This window comes from Ischnura elegans, chromosome 7 (genome assembly GCF_921293095.1).
Source record: "Ischnura elegans chromosome 7, ioIscEleg1.1, whole genome shotgun sequence".
NCBI classification, from domain to species: domain Eukaryota; kingdom Metazoa; phylum Arthropoda; class Insecta; order Odonata; family Coenagrionidae; genus Ischnura; species Ischnura elegans.
Genome location: NC_060252.1, coordinates 5229635 through 5253204, shown reverse-complemented (window position 1 = coordinate 5253204; position 23570 = coordinate 5229635). Strand labels below are relative to the sequence as shown.

At 38.0% G+C, this 23570-nt stretch overlaps 1 protein-coding gene across 2 annotated transcripts; it reads left to right on the top strand.

Annotated features, from left to right (window-relative positions):
• The first annotated feature begins 128 nt into the window (after positions 1-128).
• On the top strand, positions 129-21130 carry LOC124162292 (protein ABHD14B-like). 2 transcript variants are annotated; one of them, XM_046538780.1, is made up of 6 exons: positions 129-425; positions 566-666; positions 768-887; positions 2647-2818; positions 6332-6555; positions 14874-21130. In XM_046538780.1, exons 1-6 carry the CDS (start codon positions 419-421, stop codon positions 15060-15062), a joined length of 813 nt encoding a protein of 270 aa, XP_046394736.1. In that variant the 5' UTR covers positions 129-418; the 3' UTR covers positions 15063-21130. The 2 variants fall into 2 exon arrangements, with proteins under 2 accessions (XP_046394736.1, XP_046394735.1); XM_046538779.1 differs by having other exon boundaries at positions 129-666.
• Positions 21131-23570: the final 2440 nt, after the last annotated feature.

Genomic DNA, 23570 nt, shown 5'->3' with positions numbered 1-23570 from the left:
CCGCTATTACCACCAATAGCATGCGGACTAAACGGCCACATGACCGACTTAATTCCTTTATACTGAAGGTCATTCATGTTTTGACCGCGAAAATTCTCATATTTGTTTACTTTTACGGAAGGGCAGGAAGCGCTATGCGGTGGACGTAAATAACAGTTAAATACGAGAGCTCTAAATTGCCGCTGTGTTGTTACTCTGTTGACATTCAATAAATTCATCGGATTCTAAAAGCTTATGTCATGAGACTGCAATTGCCTTGTTTAAGAATGCCCATGCCTTTGAACTGGCCGTGATAAGGACTCATTCACGATCGTTTGCATTGGTTTGCATTAGACGATGCACGAGAGGTGTGCTCCGCAGTTGTGAAGATTGCATCCGATTTTGTTTGTTTGGAAAAAAATGAACGATCTTTCTATGCATGATACGTGGTAGTAAGATTTTTTAAAACATTATTCTTTATATATCAATGTGTTCGAGTAAGTTATAGTGGTCTTCAGTTCCAAAACGAAGTACAGCTTCTTTGATATTCTTTTTATTATTTAAAATCCACGCATGAGGGCTTCAGATTTATGGATCAAATTGTGTATGCTGATTGGATTCGTTGTGGTCGTGACTTGGCTAACAGTGTCAGGGATAGTTAAGTCTTCGGACATAGACATGGCCAAGGTAAATGCAATGGTGTAAATCGTTAGCATGGAAGAAGGGGGAGGTTCTTCTTCCATGGTGTTAGGTTATGCTGAGTTACACACTTTGTACTTTGCTTACAGGACATCTCGGCTGAGGAAGTGAATTGGAGAAAAGTAAATTTTTATGAGTATTCTTTGCCGGAAGAGGTCTTGGGGATAAAGGAAAAGGTTATTATAAAATCCCTGAGAGTCAATGTTTTGGTAAGTGATGTTTCTTTTAATCCTCATCTTTCGTGTGAATTACCTCGGCAATTTATCATAACTGTTCTTATGCGCCCGGCGTTCAATCCTTGTTGTGGTGGTTCCCGTTAAGCTCCCTCGAAGAAATACTGTCATTGAACTGCGCTTGCAATGCATGCTGTAAAACGTGTTAATCTATCAGGCCGTCGAGCCCTTGTAATCTGCCCCTTCACTTAATGGGGGTAGTGTTTTCTTCCTTGCAATCAATCAAGTATCATGACTTCATTTGACGAATACTATGTCACACTTTGCAGAAAGCCCCTTCTTGAAAAGCCTTGTCCTGACTTCCAACAAACGCATCATATAATCACATATTCATTGTTTTATCAAGAATTTGAGAAAAATAACCATAATTTTTAGCAATAATGATTCGCTCAACTCCTAAATGGGTGTTGATATCATTCAGTACGTCCTCCCAAAGCTTTTCTTCATGGTGCATACATGGATAAATCTCGCAGTAAATATAATCATAAGGGTGCTCAATCTGGCTGTTGAGTAGCCAAGGGTAGAAAATAACGTTGAAGCCACATGAAATAATATGTCCTCAATCCGGCTTGAACGTGTCCAAATTAAATTTCTCGAATTTATTAATTACAAATTAGGAATATCACAGTCCGATTACAATATTTCATATCATCTATCCCTTTTAAATCTGAATCCCGTATCTGACAGACGTTCTTCCATCGATGCCCTATTCCTTTACAAAATTATTTATTATTATATTGATTGTTCCTTTCTTCTTTCTTTAGTAAATTTTAATGCACCCTACCACATAGTTCTAGAAATCCACACCCATTTGTTATTAATTATCACAGAACAAATTATACATTTAACTCCCCGCTATCCAGAATGATGAGGAATATTAATGAACTCGGCCAAAGAGAAATGGTTTCTCTATGTCTCTATCTAGATTTAAAAGTCACTTGTGGCAAAGATGAGCACAATGTAAAAATTCTACTACGAGAACATGTTTATACCTTAAATTTTATAGAATTGTATCTTCCTGCATATTTAATTCATTGATGTGCAATTTTGTATTGATTTTTTAAATTAATTTTTTATGTGTTTATTTTGTGTTCATTGTTTTCTATTGTCTATCAACTTTGAAATCATATGTAAGAATATGGTGAATGGGTTATCCTGTAAATAAATGAAATGAAATATTAATAATACCAATTGGGAATTATAGAGAATTGAATAAATTAAGAAGAGATTCTCTTATCTGAGAATCTTTGGTGCAGGTACTTGTGTTTATATCCTTAGTATGTTTAGGAAAAAGGTTATATCAATCCTACATTTTCTAAACCAGGCCTCTCCACTTCTACATATGTTATTATTGTTTTTGGATATAACAAATATGCAATTTTCAAACCATTCGACTGACTGAATTGAAAAGAATACAGGACACCTTATCTGCTCTCCAGGAGTTTGTAACTGCTTCAACATACCTGCAAAGGGTTTAAGGCTGTCGAATTTTGATATGAAATGCTCAAGTAGTAAGCAATGGATCAGGAACCATAATATACAAGCCTCCTTATTTTAACTCTATTGCGATTAACGACAAAACAAATTGCAAATGAATCCATAGCTGAAATGTCTAATAAATCATATACTGTTTACTCTTTAAGTACTCTGCTTCATGTGGCAATTTTCTATATCACTATATTATCTTTTTTGGTTGGGATATTTAAGTAAATTTTGCATGTTTTCTTTTGAGCAGTCAATTGATGTGCATTACCGGGAAGCGCAGTGTCCTGAAGGAGTCTCAACCACTGGGCAATCAATACTCTTGCTTCATGGACAGAGATTTTCCTCCAAAACGTGGGAAGATCTGGGAACAATGTACTTGATGGGTGCCCTGGGCCACAGAGTCGTCGCTGTTGATCTCCCTGGTATGTTCCTTGAGTATTCTGATAAAGCCATGCCGAAAGATTGCATCTAGTTTAGATTTACAGAGAGCATTTGTTTTCAAGCTTTGTGAAGCATTACCGTGTTTGATGGCATATAAGACACTTTTTTTCTTAAATTTGTCTCAAAAAAGTTACCTGCATCTGTACCGTGAAGGGAACAGGTTATCTTTCAATACTGAATGCTATTTTTAGCCTGGATAAAGGTCAAGGCTCACATAAATTTTTCTACATCTGGCACAATTATTTTATCAGGTTTAACTAAATGTTTGCCGGAACTATGGCTGCGAAACTAAGACTTCCCGAACCCTTGACCATCATAAAATGGCTAGAGCAAGGAAACGTAGATTTTCGGCAATCAATTGCTTGCGTAGAAAAATCTGTGATGAAAATTTTCGGCTTTCGTCTCCCGAGTCAACAAACGTCCTGCTGCACATTTCGTCATTTGTAGGGGAAGGGTTAATGCATTGTGTACCAATCATGGGCATCTCTGTGTTTTGCTAGCTGAACGTTGGGAACAGGTCACAGAGATTTCTGTTTTCACATGTGGTAACTAAACTTATTCTGCTTCTTTTGATAATGGGTACTTAAGCTCCCATTTGCTTCTGGTGTACAGCACACTCCCGTTTATCCGGCTGCTGTTTATCCGGGTTGTGGATTATCCGTGCATGATTGTCACTCTCGCTCAGTTTTTTCTGCGATCTTTATAAAAAAACAAAATCATGGGAATTACTGCATTAATGCGTGGATACACTGGGCTTTTTATTTCCGTTAGAATCCCCCTTTCGTAAAATGGAAGTGATGGTGCGCTGGCTGCATTGATGGGAGCACCGTGCTCCTGAAGCATTTGTGTAAACCACTTTACTGTATCCGTGATCACGCAGCCACGGATGTATGGTTTTCGAAATCAGGCCTTACATGGAGCATTAATAATACAAGTACAACCATGCTATCACCACTAAAAAGATCGCGAACTGGCGAAGAAAGCTCTCATTGAGTCCGGGAAGCACTCTAAAATAACAGGACAACTGCATAAATAATGATATATTGTTTGTTTTAGGTAAATTAATAACATTGCAAGACATAAAAGTAAAAGTTTGGGTTATCTGTGTTTTCCGATTAATCGTGCCGTCTCTCCCCATCGTTAATTAGCCCATTACGAAAAACGGGAGTGTACTGTAATTTGAGAGTGTGCTCTCAATGATTTAGATTATGTTTATAACATTCAAATTTTGAATTTTTAAGTATTTTCTAAATGAATGCAATAATTCACCTATGTTAGAGGTTAAATACGTGAATGAATCAAATTTAACTAAGTCATACTGTGTAAAAAAAACTCAATTTCATATTACTTTTTCCAATATAGCAACGCTATGAATTCTCCAGCGTTCCAAAATGATGAATTATAATTTTTTAGCTAATTAGGAAGAACTATAATCAGATGGCTTGTTTTCAATCAGTGCTAGAACAGAATCTATTTGTTGGTAATTCTCTGGTCACGTTAAGTATACGTAGTGGCACAAAGTGTATAATGAATACAGTAAACTCTCGTTATTACGAAGTTCACGGGACCGGAAAACCTGAGGTTTCTAATAACGAACTTTGTGAGAGCATTTCATTTGGGGAGCATCGCTAAAAGACACACCTTGCCAATGTTCCTTGTCTCTTCAATCTGTGGTACTTGCAGTCACACTGCGGAATAGCTTCAGAGTCATGTGTATGATATGCTTGATTGAAGTATAAACAAATTCAGTAAATCCTCGACACGAGAACAAGACGAGTTCCAAGACTTTATTCGTAAGTTGATGAATCTATGCAAGGCATTGAAAAGTGTGGTATTAAGCCAGTGCTATTTTTTCAAAATGATCCAATTTACAAATTTGCGATCTCAAAATGTGCGAAATAGTGAGAAAAAAAATTATAAAAAAATTTCAGGTTCTAGTGACGTTGGCTGGCCGTGCCTGAGGCACCTGCAGGGCTTTTCGCTTCCGCATTATGGATTTTGATCCTAAAATTTTGAAACTTAAATTTTTAGAAACAGCTATATTTTTGCAATATTTTGAGTTGTGTCTGACTTCTGCAGCAGTAATGGTTCTAGAGATGCAGATTGTCCTCCAAGTGGGACATTGGGAACAACAGCACCTGTAATGTGGTCTTATGATTTCCAAAGTCTTAAAGTGATTAATACTGTATTGCAGCCCAGGCAGACAGAATAAATATTGACCCATTCTTCTTTTCAGTGAAAAAAGAGATTTTACTGTAAAGGAAGAGGGATAATTTTTGTCACTATTTTATTTTTAATAAAACCAACTTTCAATGTGTGGTGAGCAAGATAATGCTGATTTTTTAATTATTATTTGTATCATCCTGTATCATAACTTTTTCTCAAATTTCAATTTCTTTTCTGCAAATATTAGAATAGGAAAGTGGGGGTAGGAGACTGAATATTTTTTTTACTTGTTGAGTAATTATCACCACCTTTGAAACTTTTGTTCATCGGAAAAATTGTCATAGTTTATAAATGACATTGTTCTCTAAATTTGAACGTAATCTTGCTTAAAATCTTCGAAAAACAAACACAAGCCATGAGTACGCATTTCTATTGAGGCCGACTTGAGTATTCCAGTTTTAATCTAATCCCATCTAGCCTCTGTTGTTTACCTTTCACTGATCTCCTGGATGCTATTCTATGCTAGTCCCTGTAATCCTCTTTACGTAGTCCCCTTCAGAGCTTCTATTTTCCATTCCCTTGATATATGTACTGATAATCCTCAGTCTTTCGAATCTTGCATTGGATTCATTAAAACTAGGTTTGAATCCGCATCCACTGCAGGAAAGCTGTGCGAGTTTTTCATACCTTTCCTAAACCTCTATTTAACCATGATAAGTCTATCTGATATCTGCCAATCTACCCTGGACTTTTCCATCTGTACCTTCGCCATACATGATGAATGAACCAAGTGTTCGTTATGAATAACTTGTTTTTCCTGCAAAATTTTGCCGCTTTCTCTCCCTTATCGTTCCGTATTCCTAATCCAAAGTCTCCTATGTTGTTTCCATCCCTCCCTTTCCCAATGGAGGCGTACCAGTCCCACACTACTACTAGATTTTTCTTACTTGGGCTTTCTCTACTTATTTCCTTGAGCTGTTCCTACACCTCATGCATGTACTTCTCCCTCCCTATGATAGCAAGTATTTATGCTAACTTGAACCACCACAAGGCTGGTGGATTGTGTCTGGTTTTCTACTAACAGAATTCTATTGCATACCTGATCTATACCTACCACATACTTATCCATCATCCCGTTTACTACTAAAGCTTCCAATGGAACTCTAGGAGTCATGGAAACGTGCAAGCCTTTCCACTGTGACAAGATTGTAGTCCAAGGGAAAAGAGTGAAGTTTTACTCTTCAAAAAAAGCATCCTTGTTTTGCATTGCTTTTGAATTTGGCTTTGGATGGTGTAGGCTGAAGTGAAATGTTTTGACTCCTTTCCAGGTTTTGGAGAGACTAAAACTTCTTATTCTGGGAATCGCAGCTCATTTCTCTTTGAGTTGTGCTCTGCATTGGGATTGCTCACGCCTGTCATTGTCTCTCCATCGATGAGTGGATCATACTCCATACCGTTTTTGGCAAGCCACGCTGACAAGTTCAGCGGATTCCTTCCCGTTGCCCCCGTAGCTACGGAAAAGGTCACTAAGGCAACTTTAGAAACTGTTCAAGTAAGTATTTTATTTGTACTTCTCTGTACGTAATTCTTGTTATTTTTCATTTATTCGCTCTGGTTTAACACTGTCATTGAATTCAAGGGAAGGATATATAAATAAAAAAGGGAAAATTGTGATCAAGGGTGAGCATGATTTTTGAAATTAAGGCCAAATTCTAAATTTTTCCTGGCTAATGTTTTGTCTTCTGCATGAATAAGAATAATTGATGGCAGCATTATGTTACCAATCCCAGCCTTCTTCTTCCCCTTCTCTTTTCCCCTCCCACTGTTCCCTCTCTCCACTTCTGTATTGTAAATCCCCTTCCCTCTTAAAATACGCCCTATCCAATCCTCCTTCCTCCTCATTACAGTTCTCAATGATGTTCTTTCCTCCCAAACTCTTCATCCATCACCTCCTCATTCCTTCCTCTCTTCATCCACCCACTTCAATCTCGCTCTCTCTCCACACCCACATCTCAAAAGCATTTCCCTCTCTCTTCTTCCCTAGGTCCACGTTTCGCATCCATGCAAGACAACACTCCACGCATAGCAAGTTCATGCTGCTTCACGCTCTTCTCATTAAACGCTACCTCTCCCGTTGCTATTCTTGTCTTTATCTGTCTCTCTTTCTCATCGACTCTTGAGTCAGCACGCTTCCTTAGTATGTTTACCCTCCAACTTGCTCTATTTTTCCCCATTGATCACAACATTCACATTTCCACCATCTTTTACTCCCTAACTTTCACCAATTGTTCTTAGCACAGTGCAATAGCTTCTTTGGTGCCCCCCTCTCTCCTGAAGCCAAACTGCTCCTCACCTACATTCTCTCCCATTATTCTTTGGAGTCTCAGATTCAGGACTCACAACAATATCTTAGATGCATGCAAAATCACACATATACCTAATTCGGTGTTCCTCCCTCTTTCCAGTGCGTGCCCTCTTTGGAAATGGTTTCAGAATTGTCTTTATAAAGTCCTCTGGCCAGATGCTTCCATCATTTATTTTGTTACCTAACTCCACTACCTCTTTTTGACCTTCTTCTTCTAAGCACTCAAATAATTTAATAGGAAGCCATCAATACTTATTGCTTTTCTATTCTTCATGTTCTTCATTGCTGCTGATATGTCGGACTTCAAAATTCTAGGGCCTCTCTCATCTTCTGTTATCTCCAACTCAATGCATACATATCTTTAACCAATTAATCTGGCTTGACTTATTCAGTTCTTCCGTATATTCTTCCCATCTTTCCCTTATTTCTTTATCCCCAAATACTGTAGACTCTCAGTAATACGAACAACGTTATTACGAAGTTATCATTTTTACGAAGCAAATTGTTGGGCACGACGAAAAGGCCTATTCAAGCTATAGGAAAAGAAACGTTAATCACAAAAATATTTTTTTACGAAATTATGAACCTCAGTCCCGGTCCCGGCAGTTACAAAATGCACTTTATTACGAAGTTCCAAGCATAAGCTATGGCATTTAAATGGATATTCACTACGTTAAGTTTTAATAATCACGCCACATTTAAGTTCTCCTCGTGTACTGTGACCAAGAGCGTCATTTATGGTTCTTTCTTCACCATACACGCAGCATCATATAATAATCTTCAATCCTGGGGAACCATGGTGACAGACTCATTACAGCTCGTAAATTTGATGTACAGTTAGTTCTCTTCCTACACACATTTGATGTACGAATTTTCAGAGATGCCAGCTTTCAAATATTTCAAATTTCGAATTTGGCACCTTTTGATTTGGCTGTTGCTACGCGGTGCGGCGTAGAGGAAATTGTACTCCGGGCATAATCTGAACAAAGTATCATTGAATCCGGTGTGAAGTTAGGAACTGTTCAGCGTTGTTCCTTGCCGCGGAGAGCGATTTTTTTTTTTTTTTTTTTTTTTTTTTTGTTCCGGCTGCATTGCACGTCCAGCTAGATCAGTTCGCCACAATCATGAGTTAGCGCACAATTGTTATGAAGTGTTTCATTCCGCAGGATAACCATACTCCTCGGTGCCTTATATACAGTCCGGCCAGTGAGAGTTGTCCGATGACGGCACAATAGGAGGTGCGGATAACCCTGCGCCAGTACGGTTTGCAGCCAATTGCTGTCCCCCAAACGCACCTCACACCATCGCTTAGTCATACAATGTTGTCAAATGCATACAGAGCAGCGAAATAAGCCTGATCAACTAAAACTTGCCCTTTCTTCGAATCCCCAAAACAAGTGATTCTTCCACTGGGTCCTTCACACTCGTTGTCCTTTCTGTCTCCTTTCTTCACGGAGCCCTTTGTAGGCGTTTCACTTTCTTACGAGGCAGCGCTGCCCTGACCTAGACTATTCTGCCTGTCATCGGACAACTCTCGGCGGCAGGACGTAGGTTTATCAACTTAGGAACAAGGTCTTGGAAAGCATCTAGTTCGTAAATCGGACTTACTGTACTCGGGAAGATATCAACCCTCGATTACGTGATGCCGCATGCCGAAACTGAAAAGAATTTTCCTGTTTATATACATTCCGTGCAATTTAATCACGTTTATCACATACGGTTTTTTCCGACGATTCCTAAAAGAAACGTTCATACGAACTTTGTTGTGACGGACCTCTGGTTTTCGGTCCCGAGAACGTCGTAATAACGAGAGTCTACTGTATCTCCTTTCCATTTTGCTTGGTATCACTCTCATTTTACTTCTTCCTTTACCGTCCAGTGTAAAAGTTTTTGCTTTTTTTATGCAACAAGTCATATTGACCTTTTCTCTAAAAATCTTCAATAATTTAAGATGAGTAATTTTTATCTCTCTACGAGTTTAAATACCGTATTTGCACGAATCTAAGACGAGGTTTTTTTCCCTCCTAACTCCTGCAGAAAAGAGGGTTCGTCTTACAATCGGATGCAAAATTCTCAACGTCAATCGGGTTGCATAATTGACGTCAGAAAAATTATGGATACCTGAGTTTGCCACCTGATCGCTATACAACGAAAAATCAACGTCAAAAATAGCTTAACAGTAATTTAGCATATATATTTTGCGTTCAAGTAAAAAAAAAACATTTTCCATTTTTGGGCAGCAGGCAAAGATTCGGTGCGTGCCGATCGTGCACCTCTGCTGTGTCCGCGAGGTTGCCTGCTTTACCCTGGGTTCGGCTCCATTCAAGTTTAAGCTCGATCAACTCACAAAATGTTCGTGTGATTGGTTACAATTTACCTAAATTGTAACATTAAAGCCTCAATGCCGTCGCAGAATAAACTGCTACAAAGTCGTTGAATTTTTCTCAGAGCAACAGTAAGAAGGCAACATGCTTTGCCTCTGATTAGAGAGATCGATTCAGTTGTGATTCTGTGCCTTTCAGAGTATTATGATGGCAGAGAAAAGAAGATATTACACTGCCGCTTTCAAAAGAAAAGTTATTCAGTGGAACCCCGATCTATCGTACCCGTATTGATCATTTTCCCGCATTCATCGTTCGCTGTTCCTGGTCCCAAATAAAGTTCTATATAGGCAATGTAATTTTTTCTCGTATCTCCGAAGTATCGTTTTCCCGCATTGATCTTTTGAAGACCGTGGTCTCGACGTATAATTTTCCCACATCCATCTTTTGACGAAAATGAGACGAAATAAATACAATGTGTCATTTATGGCTAATAACGACAGGCACATAGATGAAATCTTCCCCACGAAATGAAACTACCATTGGGAGAAGCTCAAAGCTGCGGGATAGTAACATAAGTGCATTTCCCAAGATCCACTATCCCCCTCCATTCAGCACTCGCCTCCCCCCCTCTGAAGCTTTCCTCTTCTCCAAAATCAAACAAAAGGTCCCAGCCCGCGCAGGGATCGTATTACGAAGACCTTAGCTTCGAAAAAAATATCAAGTTACACGAGAACAATAGAAACGCGTTTCACGCCCCCCCTTTTCTCACCCACTGACCTTTTTCAGCCTACCTGCTTCAAAGTTCCCAGTTTCTGGAGGTCAACCGGTGCATGAATCACCTATAGCTCAAAAGGTGTCTAACAATGAATTTCGGTAATTGGTGTTATACTTTTATTAGGCTGAAATATTTGCAATGTGCTCGTAATTCAAAAAAGAACGAGACCAAACACGACGTATTTCTAACGTTATTTAAGTATTTTTAAGTAAGGAACTAGCTGGAAAAATACGATTGTGATTTTTGGGGAAACTCTATATCCTCGTAGCTGAGCTTCTCGGCAGTTAATGCGGCATTTTTTTCTGAAAACAGGATATCAGGTTATTATCAGTTGTCAATTTACGAGCTATACCATAAGTCTCACTTGTCAGAGTTAGTGACGAAGGGATATCTCCTCAGGATATTTTGTTCCTCCCTACTAACAATCCGAATTCATCTGCCCATCTGGTGCTAGGCTAATTAGAAAAGAATGGGTATCTTTGGGACAAAAAATTTCATGGCGCAGTCATATGGTCATGCTTCACCCTCTGCAGTATGCTCTGCGTACGCCGAATGCGATAGCATAGCTCGTATGAGTGGTTCCGTACTTTCCAGGGTGGCTTGCCTTCATACCACCGAGTGTTTTCCGTGTGGGTTTAATTAAGTCAGGTTTCATTTTCACTAGTTTAATTTTATTCGTCTTCAGACCATGGCCCCTCCGAAGAAACTATTAGTTGAATCAACAATAAAACCTAAGTGTCTCGATAAAGTACCATTATTCCTGTAATTATGCGCCAAAAATCCTGCGGTTCCTGGGACATAGGCAACCTAGCCAAACATCCCCGCATCGAACGTTTTCCCCTAGAAAAATTTTTTCCCCATAGTGGAGTTCCAAAAAAGGGGGGTTCCAAAGTCTTAGAATCGTGTTCGTCTTAGATTCGTGCAAATACGGTATGTATGTACTGTGAAACATCACTTTCATGTTCCCAAAATAGAATATTAGGGTGCACGAGGTATATCTATAAAGTATATTGCAGTGTGCTGCATGTAGTTTCATAAGGTCTCCATGAAAATACATATCCAGATCTTTTTAACCCAGTTATTTTTTATTTCAACTTCTAACTTGCATTGTTAACAATGCCTTTATGAACACCCGACTATTGGTTGTTTGCATTACGACATCACCTGGCTCACAACTTAAATGACAAGTTGACCTGGATCCGCCCAATGTAACAAAAATGTCACACCCTGTATCGCTCCACTGTAATGGCTCTTGCATCGTTCGGGCACGGTATATTGTAGTGTTTTATACCTTATGAGAAAGAGGAAGCTAAGTGCTTCAATTCAAGGTAAGAATTGTCAAGTGAGAGTGAAGACCTATCCTTTAAGTACCTCTGGTACTTAGGTGCCTTCCCTAGACACTAAAAATGGACGTTCACTTTGTGTAAATATTTAATTTTTTCATTAACTATATGCGCTACAGGGTCAATTTTTGGTATGTGTCAACATAATGATACAAAATTATTAATAATACATAAATATGTTTGGTATTGCTTTCCATTTCTGAAATATACTCTGATAAATGTTACTGTGACATAAATGTCACATTGGGCGGATCCCTATGCAAATCTTCAAATTTTCGAATTTTATGCTCTAGTTAGAATTTATTGCATTTTCAACGTTTTTTCGTATTCCCTCCAAAAGATTTATTATTTATCAATTAATCGATAAATTTGCATTTATTTACTTTTATTCCGGTAATTACTTCTGGATTAAAATTTTTAATATTAGGGATATCGATAGCTCAGAGATATTGCACTGTGTGAAGCCAAAAAACTTCCGGAAAACGAAGACTTTGACGAAGTACAATATACCTTGAGCCACCAGAAGCAGCAATTGTCACTGATGAGGACATAGCAGATGATCAGGCTGGTGGACTTGTGGAAAATTTAAGGGGAAGACAACTTCGGGCAAGAGTGGAGCTTGTTTTGCAGCTTGATAATGATAATACTAATGAATTTCAAGAGAAGTCCGGAAGAATTTCGGTACCAGTTAGATGTAAGGAAAAGGATTCGAAGTCAACGAAGCTTACATCACTTCTCCAATAGCAAAAAGAAAAAAAGAAGCTGCCAATTTGCGACAAGAAGGTCATTTAGTAAGAAATAGGTTATTCCCCGAAACAGATCTTCCTGAATAGAGGGAAAAATTAAGTGTAGAAATTTTTTTAATAGTTTTTTCGGATGACATTATTTTTTCTCATGGCAGAATTAGATAATTATACTACTTCTATTGTTTTTTCATCTTCTAGTATCAGTAAAGAGGATAGGAAAATTTTCATTGGAATTTTACTGTTATGAGGTTGTAACTGGATTCCATCCAAGCGATGCTCCTGGGAAGATTCTGGGGGTGCTCACAACTCAATGGTTACCGTAGCCTAGCAAAGGAAGAGGTTCTTTGTGATGAGTAGATACCTTCACTGTGCAGACAATACGATGCCCGACATAATAGACAAATTGTGGGAGCTTCGCCGTAGATCACTAAATTGAAAGAACGTTTCAGGGGGATTTTTCCCACTGAGAAAACTCTCTTTTGGCAGGAGTATGAATGCGTATTTTGGTATCCATTCTTGCATGCAATTCATTCGGCGGAAGACAATCAGTTTTGGTGGTGGTGGTGGAATATTTTTCCTTGGCTTTTGGATGTAGCTGTTCACAATCTGAAGCTGTTCACAATCTGTTCACGAGCGAAATCCGGTCATTGCATGTCACAATTAGAGATCAGGCGTGTAATAGTGCAAACTTAACTGACCATACATCGATGCAAAGCCAAGTATAGCCTCCGTACTACTTCATTTTCAACTGAGGCAGACAGTGAAATATGTTACGATGCTAATGATCAATCAGTCTCTGTTTTACTATAACAAAAGATTGCGTCGCCGTGCTGGAGAATATTGCGCTTCCGTCAAATGCACTGCATGCGATGCATGTAATATGGACAAATATTGCATTACTACTTACCACTCAAAATGGTAGGTATACGCCGGCATTGAACTCTAAATCAATCTTTAGTTTATATGAAACAAAGTGATTCAAATTTCATTCAATTTTATACTGTATTACACTCTTATGTGTTGTGAGAATATTTTTCAAACATGTATATTTATTATATGTATTTTCCAAAATTGAGAAATGCATTTTCACTGTTTTACTTATTAGCCATGTAAAAATATTATTTAAATGTACCTTCAACAAATCCATTGATTGTGTGAATTCAAGGTTCTGTAAATTCATAACACTTCTGCCGAAAACTTTGCATAAATTTAAAATAATTTTTCTTGATGTGTATTTGACAAGTTTATAATATAAACAGTATAAATTTAAATATACCCCACATTTGTGAAATAACATTGAAATAATCCAAAAAATTTGTACATGTTAAAAAATCACAATTTACATCGAAAAATTTATGAATCGCAGGCAATGGAACTCTGAAAATTATTGCTAAATTTTTAAACAATTTACTTTAAATTTAAGCAAAAGCTTGAAAATAGTGTACGTAATTAATAATATGTTTTTCTAGTGCTTTTTTTATCATTTAAATGAACAGTGCAGCTCAAATGCGAAAAATATTTGCTTTTTCTAGGGAAATATTACCTTGCACCAAAAGACAACAGATCCGCCCAATGTGACATTAATGTCACAGCCTGTATCTCGGAAACTACACAACCGATCAACGTAATATTTTCAGAATGTAGTAAAAATGAGACTCTTACCATTCCCCTATAATATGAATTATTAATCTCAAAAAAAATATTTTGGGCGGATCCAGGTTAAAGAAACGTCTTGCGGGAGATATGCTTACCCCCGCGCACACCCGAGGGAATTTCATTCGACAAAGTACTTCACTTACATGGAAATGTTCTCAGTAGCCCAAATATGTTGGTAGATGTGGCATCGTCTTCAAATCGCTTTGAGCAGTTGTCCACTTTCTTCTCAATATTACTTTGGGGTTACTTTGCACGGTTATGAAAACCTTCTGTAGGATAGAGACACTCGTTCTTTGTTGAAGAAAAGAGGACTTTCTCTCATAGAATCAGAAGAGTCATACATATATGCAAGTGTTCCACAAATGGTTGAATGGGACAATTGGGTCGAGAGCAGCATCTTCGGAATGTTGACTTATGATGATGTTGATTCAATTTCATTGCTTTAAATGATAAATTTCTATTTGTCCCATCGAAGTAAGATTTTAAATTTAGCATTTTTATCTGGCACAGATTTTTTGACTCAGTGTCCCAAGTGTGAGCAAGTATGTAGGTGTGTATGTTTACGTTCTCCCATTACATACATATACGAGCCGTGAAGAACCAATTCCACTTGTGTGCTAGCGCGTTGAATTACACGTGTCCCCTTTGTTGTCTCTCCCAGGTCCCCACTCTCATCCTCTTTGGCAGCAATGACCATGTGGAGCATGCAAAAAAGTCAAAGGAAAACCTGCAGATAATTCCCAAGAGTCAGTTGGTCATCTTTGAAGGAGCTGGGCACGCATGCTATTTGGACGAACCCGTCAAGTTTCACACCATCCTCTTCAATTTCTTGAAGTTGTTGAGAATTTGATATTCTGCAAAGTATAGGTAATGCACACCGTCATAGTGGGTCTTTTTTTTAAATTAGGGTCAGAGTATGAATGGAGCAAAGCCATTTCTCCCCAGATACCATCATCTCTTCCATGAAATATCCATTGTCTCCTGTTGTTTTTATCCCCAGCTAAGAAATTTTCCATTAATTTAGCTTTGTTCTGGCACAAATCATTTTTATCTGGGTTGTCTTAGTCATTCCACTCAATATTATATCAATTTTCGAGTGATTGCTCATTATTAACAATCACTGTTTACTTAATTATTTTTTATTTAGTTCATAGTGTGTTTGGGGCATATTTCAAGCCTGTCCAAAAAGTCCAAAAGTGACCAAGGGCGGATCGAGGTTTATCTCTGGGGGAGCCGAACTTTCTCAATTCCAAATGGGTCTGAAAGGCCAATGGTCCTCTCATATTTGGGATTAAGAACAACATGCTATGTACAATTACTGTACGAAATTTACTCTTCATCTCCATACTCCGTAACGCAACACGAAACTACAGTAATGATAATGGGACTGCATTAAAAATTATGTGTCCCCCTCTCCCACCTCCGCCCATGCTCATGACTTTTAATGTCAGAGGGATGTTATTTACATCTGCTTTGGCAGTTGTAAACTTTCATCTCTCCTTGTAATATTTGTATGTGAAGCAATGCTATTGTAGTCTTACATTAGGTGTATTGTATGCAAACTTTTTGGTGCTTTCTCCAATTTTTTATGGGAATCATATAACTACAGGAACTTTTTCTGTTAAATCTGTAAGTGTCTCCCATAAATTAATATAATATTATGCTGCCTGGAAATAATTTAGTGTTGTAAATATTGCTTGATTCCAAAGCAATTGTATCTTTTGCACAAAATTTGGATATCTCTTCGGTTGCTATGGTTGAATTTGGCCTTTAGACAACTTCAAGGTGAAAATGTATCAGGAATGATAATATTTCTGGTACATTTGGTCTGTTGTATTCTTTGAACTGTTTTTGTATGCTCTATGTAGCAAAATCTTGATTTCTTGATCCTGTTGATTGGTAGGGAAACTATTCTGTCTGTGGAAGGGTTAAGTTTAAGAAATAGTTCAGTGGAGATGTCCTTTTTATGATTTAAGAAGCCTTTATGTGTCTTTTGGTTGTCTTGAAGGAAAGTCTTGGCCATATGTAGGCTGAATTCCTACCTCCAGTTTCTGTCCCTTGATTGATTGTATGATTGGAATGAGTCTTAAATTACCTTAATAGAATATGAAAAAAATAAGACTTCTAGAAAATGAAATGCCTGCAGATTTCTTGCTAGGCATAAACTTTAAATTTCTCAACAGGAATTTGGTAATTTCCTGTAGGAGATAGGTATCTGAGTGAGAAGTCCATGAATTAGGGTAGAGATTGAAAAAATACTTTAATTGCTACTGCTATTATTGGGAATTACGTACATGAAATACATATGTGAAAAGGAAGTAATTTGTTCTGATCAAGGCCAGAGTTTGCAGCCCTACATTAAGTTGGTTGTAAGTGAAGCCTCTAAAGTTAGTTTTAATTAACTATAAAACTCCGTATAAATGCACCTCATTAAACCTTAGTAGTCCAAGCAATCTTTTAAATGCCTGAGTGGGTTAAAACGCTGATCCAACTGGTGATGACATGTTGTCGTAGCTTCAAGGCTCGAATACATTTGTGGGGATACGGTTGGTGTGATGGCTTGGGTCTTGGTCTCACACATTCATTTGATCCCATTCAGAGGCTGCCTGATCCCTGCTAGAGTTACCTACTTGTGGAGGGCCCCCATCAAAGTGCAGCATTCTGCCCGTTGGTCGGAACGGTAAGCCATCATCCCATGAAGATGGCCTTTTGATGTGAGCAGACTAACGCCAATGCTGGGTTTCCCTCCACCCTTATTTCCATTCGCTCCCCTTTGGCGCAAATGACCAAAGCTCTCAGCTGCCCCCTCCAAATACCTACCCTCCTCGACAACTCAGCATTTCAGCCCAAAGTGGATGAGTGAGGGTTTACCCTAGACTAAAGCATATACATAGGCTGACAGGCTTGTCAATGTCATGCATTGGTGGGGCCTTCCCCTGGGCCACCTCACAATTTGAGGATTTTGTTTGGGATGTCCAAGAGCCTCATCCATTACCCTTCGATCAGCAGTTAAGTGCTCTACCCACTAATCTACTGCTATCCCCCCTTCTTCATCACATCGTATCAATCCTAAGAGTGGTTTGACGCATTTCTCCTGTTGGCTAATCATATAACAACTGCATAATTCTTCTCATTCTTCATCACCTGCTCAATTAATCTCATCCATCCAGCCTTCCTCTGCCAATGATCCCTTTCATCTCTCCTTCAACGATCATTTTCAACTGGCTCTCTCATCTCATTGTGTGCCCACTGAAATGGCTCCATCCAAGGTTTTCAAAACACTACTTTTCTTAAAACTTCTGAATTACTCCCATGGTCTGTACATTTGATCTTCATCATTCTACTATGGCACCACATTTCAAAAGCTTCCTGTCTTGATTGCTCAGCTGCTGTCATCATCCATGGCTCATCACCATGAAGAACTAATTTAAGTCCTCAATGGCATTTAGTTATCTATTACAATGTTTTACGGAATCAGCATTTAATGCCAATGTCATCATGAAATGGTTTGTCTCATTCCATTATACCAATTTGTACCATAATATTTTTAGAAATTTGCTAATACAATGACTTCATCTGAGGGAAGAGCCGAATTCCTGTTGAGAAGTCTTCCCCTGTAAAATTTCCATTGAAGCAATTATGGAATAAAATTGTTCTTATTCTGTTTCATTTGCAACTGTGAATGAAAATTTCCCAAGTCATATGTCTTCCCCTCAGCCATTCCTGGTTCCTCAGGATACTTACTTTGATTTTTGTTAATGTTAAAAATACCATGTTTTATTGAACTTGAAAGTAAAATGTCATGTATATACTACCTACCCTTATTGAAGGAAACTTGAAAGAGCATAGGCAGAAAGATATATCATAACCTTAAAAAGAAGTATGTATCCGTGAGAAAGCTAACATGATGGCTGCAGGCTCTGGCCTTGAATGCTGTACGTATTTATTTTACAATGACAAATTTGCTGTTTTTAACGAGGACTTTATGTGATAGAAAGACTGGAGGGTTATTGTAGGGGAAGGGTTGTTATGACTATTCAAGTTTTGGCGGTAGATTATCAGTCGAATGTGGATGAACATATTGCTTTTATAGAAAGTGATTTGAATCTGGTCAATCAATAAGGATTTACGCTGCCTTGATTACTCTGCAAATGTGCCTTAATGCTTGCTGTCAGTTTGTTCAATTTGTGCTTGCAGTAGCAAAGTTGTCATCTTCACCGTACATGTTTTTCATGGTGATTGAATGACGCTTCCTTTGGAGGCATCAGAAAGCAGGTGAAGTGAATCTTATGCTGGGATTTTGGAGAATTTTTGCTCATTTTGAGAGCTTCGTACATTTGCTGTACAAGTAGTGGTTTTTGTCTTTTCAATGTTTGATACACCATTTTGAAAATCTTATCAAGAATTACTAGTTATTTGTTTGAATTAATTGCAGAGGAAGTAGCGTGTGCTGCATTTGCTCTCATGTAAGCACTGTGTGTGTGAAGATGAATTCACGCATAAATGACATGAGAAATTTCTCACATTTTAGGCTGATAATATGGTGCCTGAACTTAAACAATATATATTTGCGCACAAATTGAGTGGTCTTGTGGAAAGCTGTCGTAAATTATTATTACATTCATATTTCGTAGTTTCATGTATGTGCTCTTATCATTTGGCTATACATACGTTATTGGCGGGGTTACGATTTGGCTCTAAATCATATTCACCTTGAATCCTCTTATTGCTAAGAGCCTGTGCTGTTTATTCCTCCAGTTCTAGCCTATCGTTTGTGATTAATGCTGCAGAGAAATGATATACTTAGTATGGGAGTAACGGTGCCACTATGAGTCAATACGTTTATTTGGCTGTTTGCGTCTGTCTTGGATGCATTTGGCTTTTAAATGCAGTGGGAACAGTAGCCAGTATAGTTGAGAGCAAAAGTGTGCTGAGTGATGGAATGGCAGAAATTGCTGTCTAGATATGTACTGTGGAAGGGTTTATGTTGCATTGTCTTTTACTTTGTGGGTAATTGCTGGAGTTGCAGTTTCTTTACCCTGTTTCATTACCTGCGCATTACTGGTTTTATGCATTAAAGCTTTTCTGCTGTTTCTATATGCTTGATTCAGTTTTTGTTAATTGCTATCATTACTGGTTATATGCATCATCTTCATATTTTGTTAGAAGTAAGTGCACACAATAAGTTCACCAAAATTTGCTCTTTCATTCTGCAATGTACATATATATTATGCCTTTTGCATGGATAGTCTGCCACTGCATTTATTGCCATGAAGGCATGTTGTTTTATCAATTTTAACTTGAACTTTTCATACAAAAAATGATGTTAAATATGTTACCGAACATCTAATCACAAACTGTGTCATGAGTTAAAAATTGCACATTGACATATTGTTGATTGCCTTGTATAAATGGTAAGGCATTTGATATCTCATTTTTTTTTCAAAGCACAAAGAAGTGTTTTACATGTAATTTTATTGGAGATATTGTGTTTCTGTGATTCAAGAGTATTTAATGGAATCAACCAAGTTTTATGTTGCCCAATATTAAAATGTGTTGAAGGCTTTATAGTACCTATTCTGATCTTAAAATAGTATTCAGAGTAACCAACTGTTGCATAAGTCTTTGTTCATCTGTCTTAGGAGTAAAGAAGGGATAATTTTAGTAACGTATGTACTTTTCTTTCGATATATTTCTTATTCCCTGACCAGTCCTCTTATTTGTAACAAGGATGGAAAATGAAATGAACACAAATGTATAGTGAAAAAACTATTGTATTTATTATCCTTGTTTGCCATGTCATAATTGTTAATTTGTGAAGTGTTATTTTACATTTTATAAGGAAAGACTAGTGCCTTTAAAGTTTTGAAAGAAATTGTTGATTAGTGGTCCTGAAATATGATTAATGATGAGTACATACGTACATAGGTACATACTATATTGTCCTGCACGGATTTGCTCCTCCTCTTATGTTTTGTTTCTCATTTTTGAATGACTTTTTTTATCTTGTGGAATCACTTACTTGCTAGGCAGAGATTAGGAGAATTGCTTATGGAGAAACTTATTTCCCTGTGGAGGTGATTATTTCTTAGAATTGCGTGGAATGAACTACGTATGTGCAGGGTGCACACACAGCCTGCTACTGGAGGACAAAATATCCTGCTACAGGCATACGCATAGATTACGTACATCATAGGATGGAGGTGGGGGGCAATATCAATGCAATGCTTGGTTAAGTAATTTTAAATTAGGACAACCTCTGATAGGTATTTCATATTCAAAATTAATGTTAAATTAAAAAAAAGGCAGCATGATAGTAATTGTAGATGGATACTTCAAGAGCTTTACGTGGTGGGCGGTAGACAGCACAAATGCTAACATTAATTTCAGGGGGGGCCCTTTTGCCTCCCCATGTATGCCTTGCTCTTCTCACAGGCATGTATGTATAAGATTTACCCCACGTTTTTGCCTCCCTTAAGTCTTTTCTTTGGATTCCCTGATGCACTGTCTCCATTTGAACTGAATCCTTTAAAACTCACCACTTTTCTTGAACTAGAAATAATAAATAGATTATTATCTGCAAGATGCCTAGGTCCTTGCTTGTAAACTTTTATTCCTGTTTCTCTTGCAACTTTTCTTTTGGACAAAAATGGAAAACTTGTTTTGTGCATTAAATACCTATGTGGCCTGATGTTGTATGTAGTGTGTGCTTGGGTTGTTGATTGATGTACCTCTTTGCACTGACACTTGCAAAATGATATCAGTTTAAAGGATGTGGGTGAATATCATAGTGTTTATAACCTTAGCATACAATGGAGCTTGTGTCATGCTCCTCTGGCAAATTGATGTGCAGCAAAGCGTGGCCAGTATATCATATATAGCGGCACCAAATAGTTGTGAATAGCAATTACAAGTACAGTTTATTTCAACAATATTCCTATATAGTTGTGCAAGAAAATGTGAAAACTGCATTGATAGTATGTGTAACCTGTCCATGTAACAATCTTTTAAAGGAAAATCATTTAACTGAAACAAATTTTTTTCATAGAAATGGCTATTCATGGAAATTCAGTGCCTCTACTCATATGATATGTGGTGACATAAATCATTTGTGGTTTCTGTTTGTATATATGACAACTTTAAAATCCTATTATAATGACAGCTCTATTGCGTATGTATATGAATTACAAAGTGCATTGTTGTTTATGTTTGGGGTGATTGTCTGCTTTAAGTTCTCTTAGAGGCCATCATTTAAGTCAATACTGTTTAAAGGCCTTAGTAAATATGTAATAGGATTGAAGAATATGGAATTTCCATTATTAGTGGAGATGTTCTATATTTTGGCACAGTTTATGTGTGCAGATTTACTATTTTTATGGTATATGAATGAGGGCTGGTAAGAGATATGATAACATTGTTCTCAATTCAAATATCTATTGCAGTGTTACAAATGATCCAATTAAATGCAAATCATATTTGTAGTTTATACTGTTTTCTAAGGCATATGCTAATGATCTTCGTATTCCAATGGTGGTGCTATGTAATGGTAAAAGTTCAGGACTATTTTATGCTGAAAAGGGTTTATTTTCTGTGCATGAAATGGTATTGTTTTATTTATAGGGTTTAAAAATGTTAACATTTGTATTTTATTTATAATTTGATGAATATACGCACATATGATACCTTTTTTATTTCAATGCATGAAAATTATTTTGGTTATTGAATACTATTACCTCGGTCTACATGCATAATTGTGGACTGAGTTTGCCCAACAGCATGCGAATCTATTGGAGGCAATGTAAGCCACGTATGAAACTCCCTGCTGGGTAAAATTGCTTTTTGTCCAGAAAGCGGTGACTTTTAAATGTGTAATGCGTAATTTACTAGTTATTATTGGCTAGTCCGTGAAAGCAGAGTCCCCATTTTGTTAATACATTATTGTAGTGTAGATATAATGTACAATTTATCTACATTGCATTCTGTTTGACATAAATATGTACTTTGGCAATTTTCTAATCTGCCAATATGTCTTCCATAAAAGTGGCTGTGGATTGATAAATTATTTATCCAAGGAAATGACTGCCTACTAGCTCGTGGCATACCCATTCAGAGTCACGTGGTAATGCATGTAGTTTTCAGAAATTCCTCTGAGGAAAAATTGTCTTAACAGGAATTCAAACCTGGGTCTCTTGTATTAGTGCCTGGCATTCTACCACTTGAACTACAGAGGCATCTTCTTTGTCTGCAGACTTTTGTTGGCTCAAGAGGACAAAATGGTTCATGGTGCGAGATAGGCAGTGCTACAAAGCAGCATGTTTGTGTGCTCAATATGTACCACAGTCATAAGGCCAAAGCCAGAACTGAGTACATTTGGGCATTTACCATTAACATTATTCATGAAATATCCCCTGAGTAGCCAGTAGTGCACCTTTATGGAGTTTCCCACAAATGCGGTTTATGTGAGAAGAGACCAGAGAGGAAAAATCATTTCCCTTGACAAGGATTTGAAACCTGAATGTCCATCTATCTTCATGTCCTGGGCGGTGTGGTAGCCTTGTTGTGGGTAGAGTTCTGGGTTAAGAATGACCAGCAGAACATTCAAGCCTTGTTCAAACCCAGGGTGAAGAAGCGTCAGGGCACCACCAAACCATAAAAGTAGTACATATTTGAATTATGTACTTATAAGACGGCCAAGGGAAAGTTACTGGGCCCCCAACCATGAATGTGTTGCATTTATCCACCTCTAGCTTACAGCCCGGCTGGTGAGAGTTGTCCGATGACAGCACGATAGGAGAGGCTGAAAACCCAATTTCAGCACGGTTTGCTGCCAATCGCTGTAATCCCCCAAACGCATCTCACACCCTTGCCTACTCATACAACGTTATTATCACATGCATATGAAGTACCGAAGCAAGCCTGGACCACCCAAACACGCCCTTTCTTCGAATCTCCTAAACAAGGAATTCTTCCTTTGGGTCCTTTGCACTCGTCTCGTCCTTTCTTCACTAAAAACCCTTTTGTTTACATGCGAGGTGGGCATTTCCCTTTCTTACCTGGCAACCTTGCCCCCCACCCCCGACCAGACCCTTCTGCCTGTCATTGGACAACTCTCGGTGGCTGGACCGTAGAATGGGGTGTTTTTTTCCTTCCGGGGGGGTTTTGGCATCTCTTTTAAGGCTCAAGTGGGGATTGCAAGGGGGGAAAACTCCCCGTACGCCACCGGCTCTGCCCACACCTATCAATCTCCAGATTGAATCACTAGGTGAATAACTTGAATAATAATGGCTAGTAATAAAATAATTCAGGTAAAATCAGCACTGGTAGTGTTACCATTTTGGCCACCCTACTCTTGATGCCC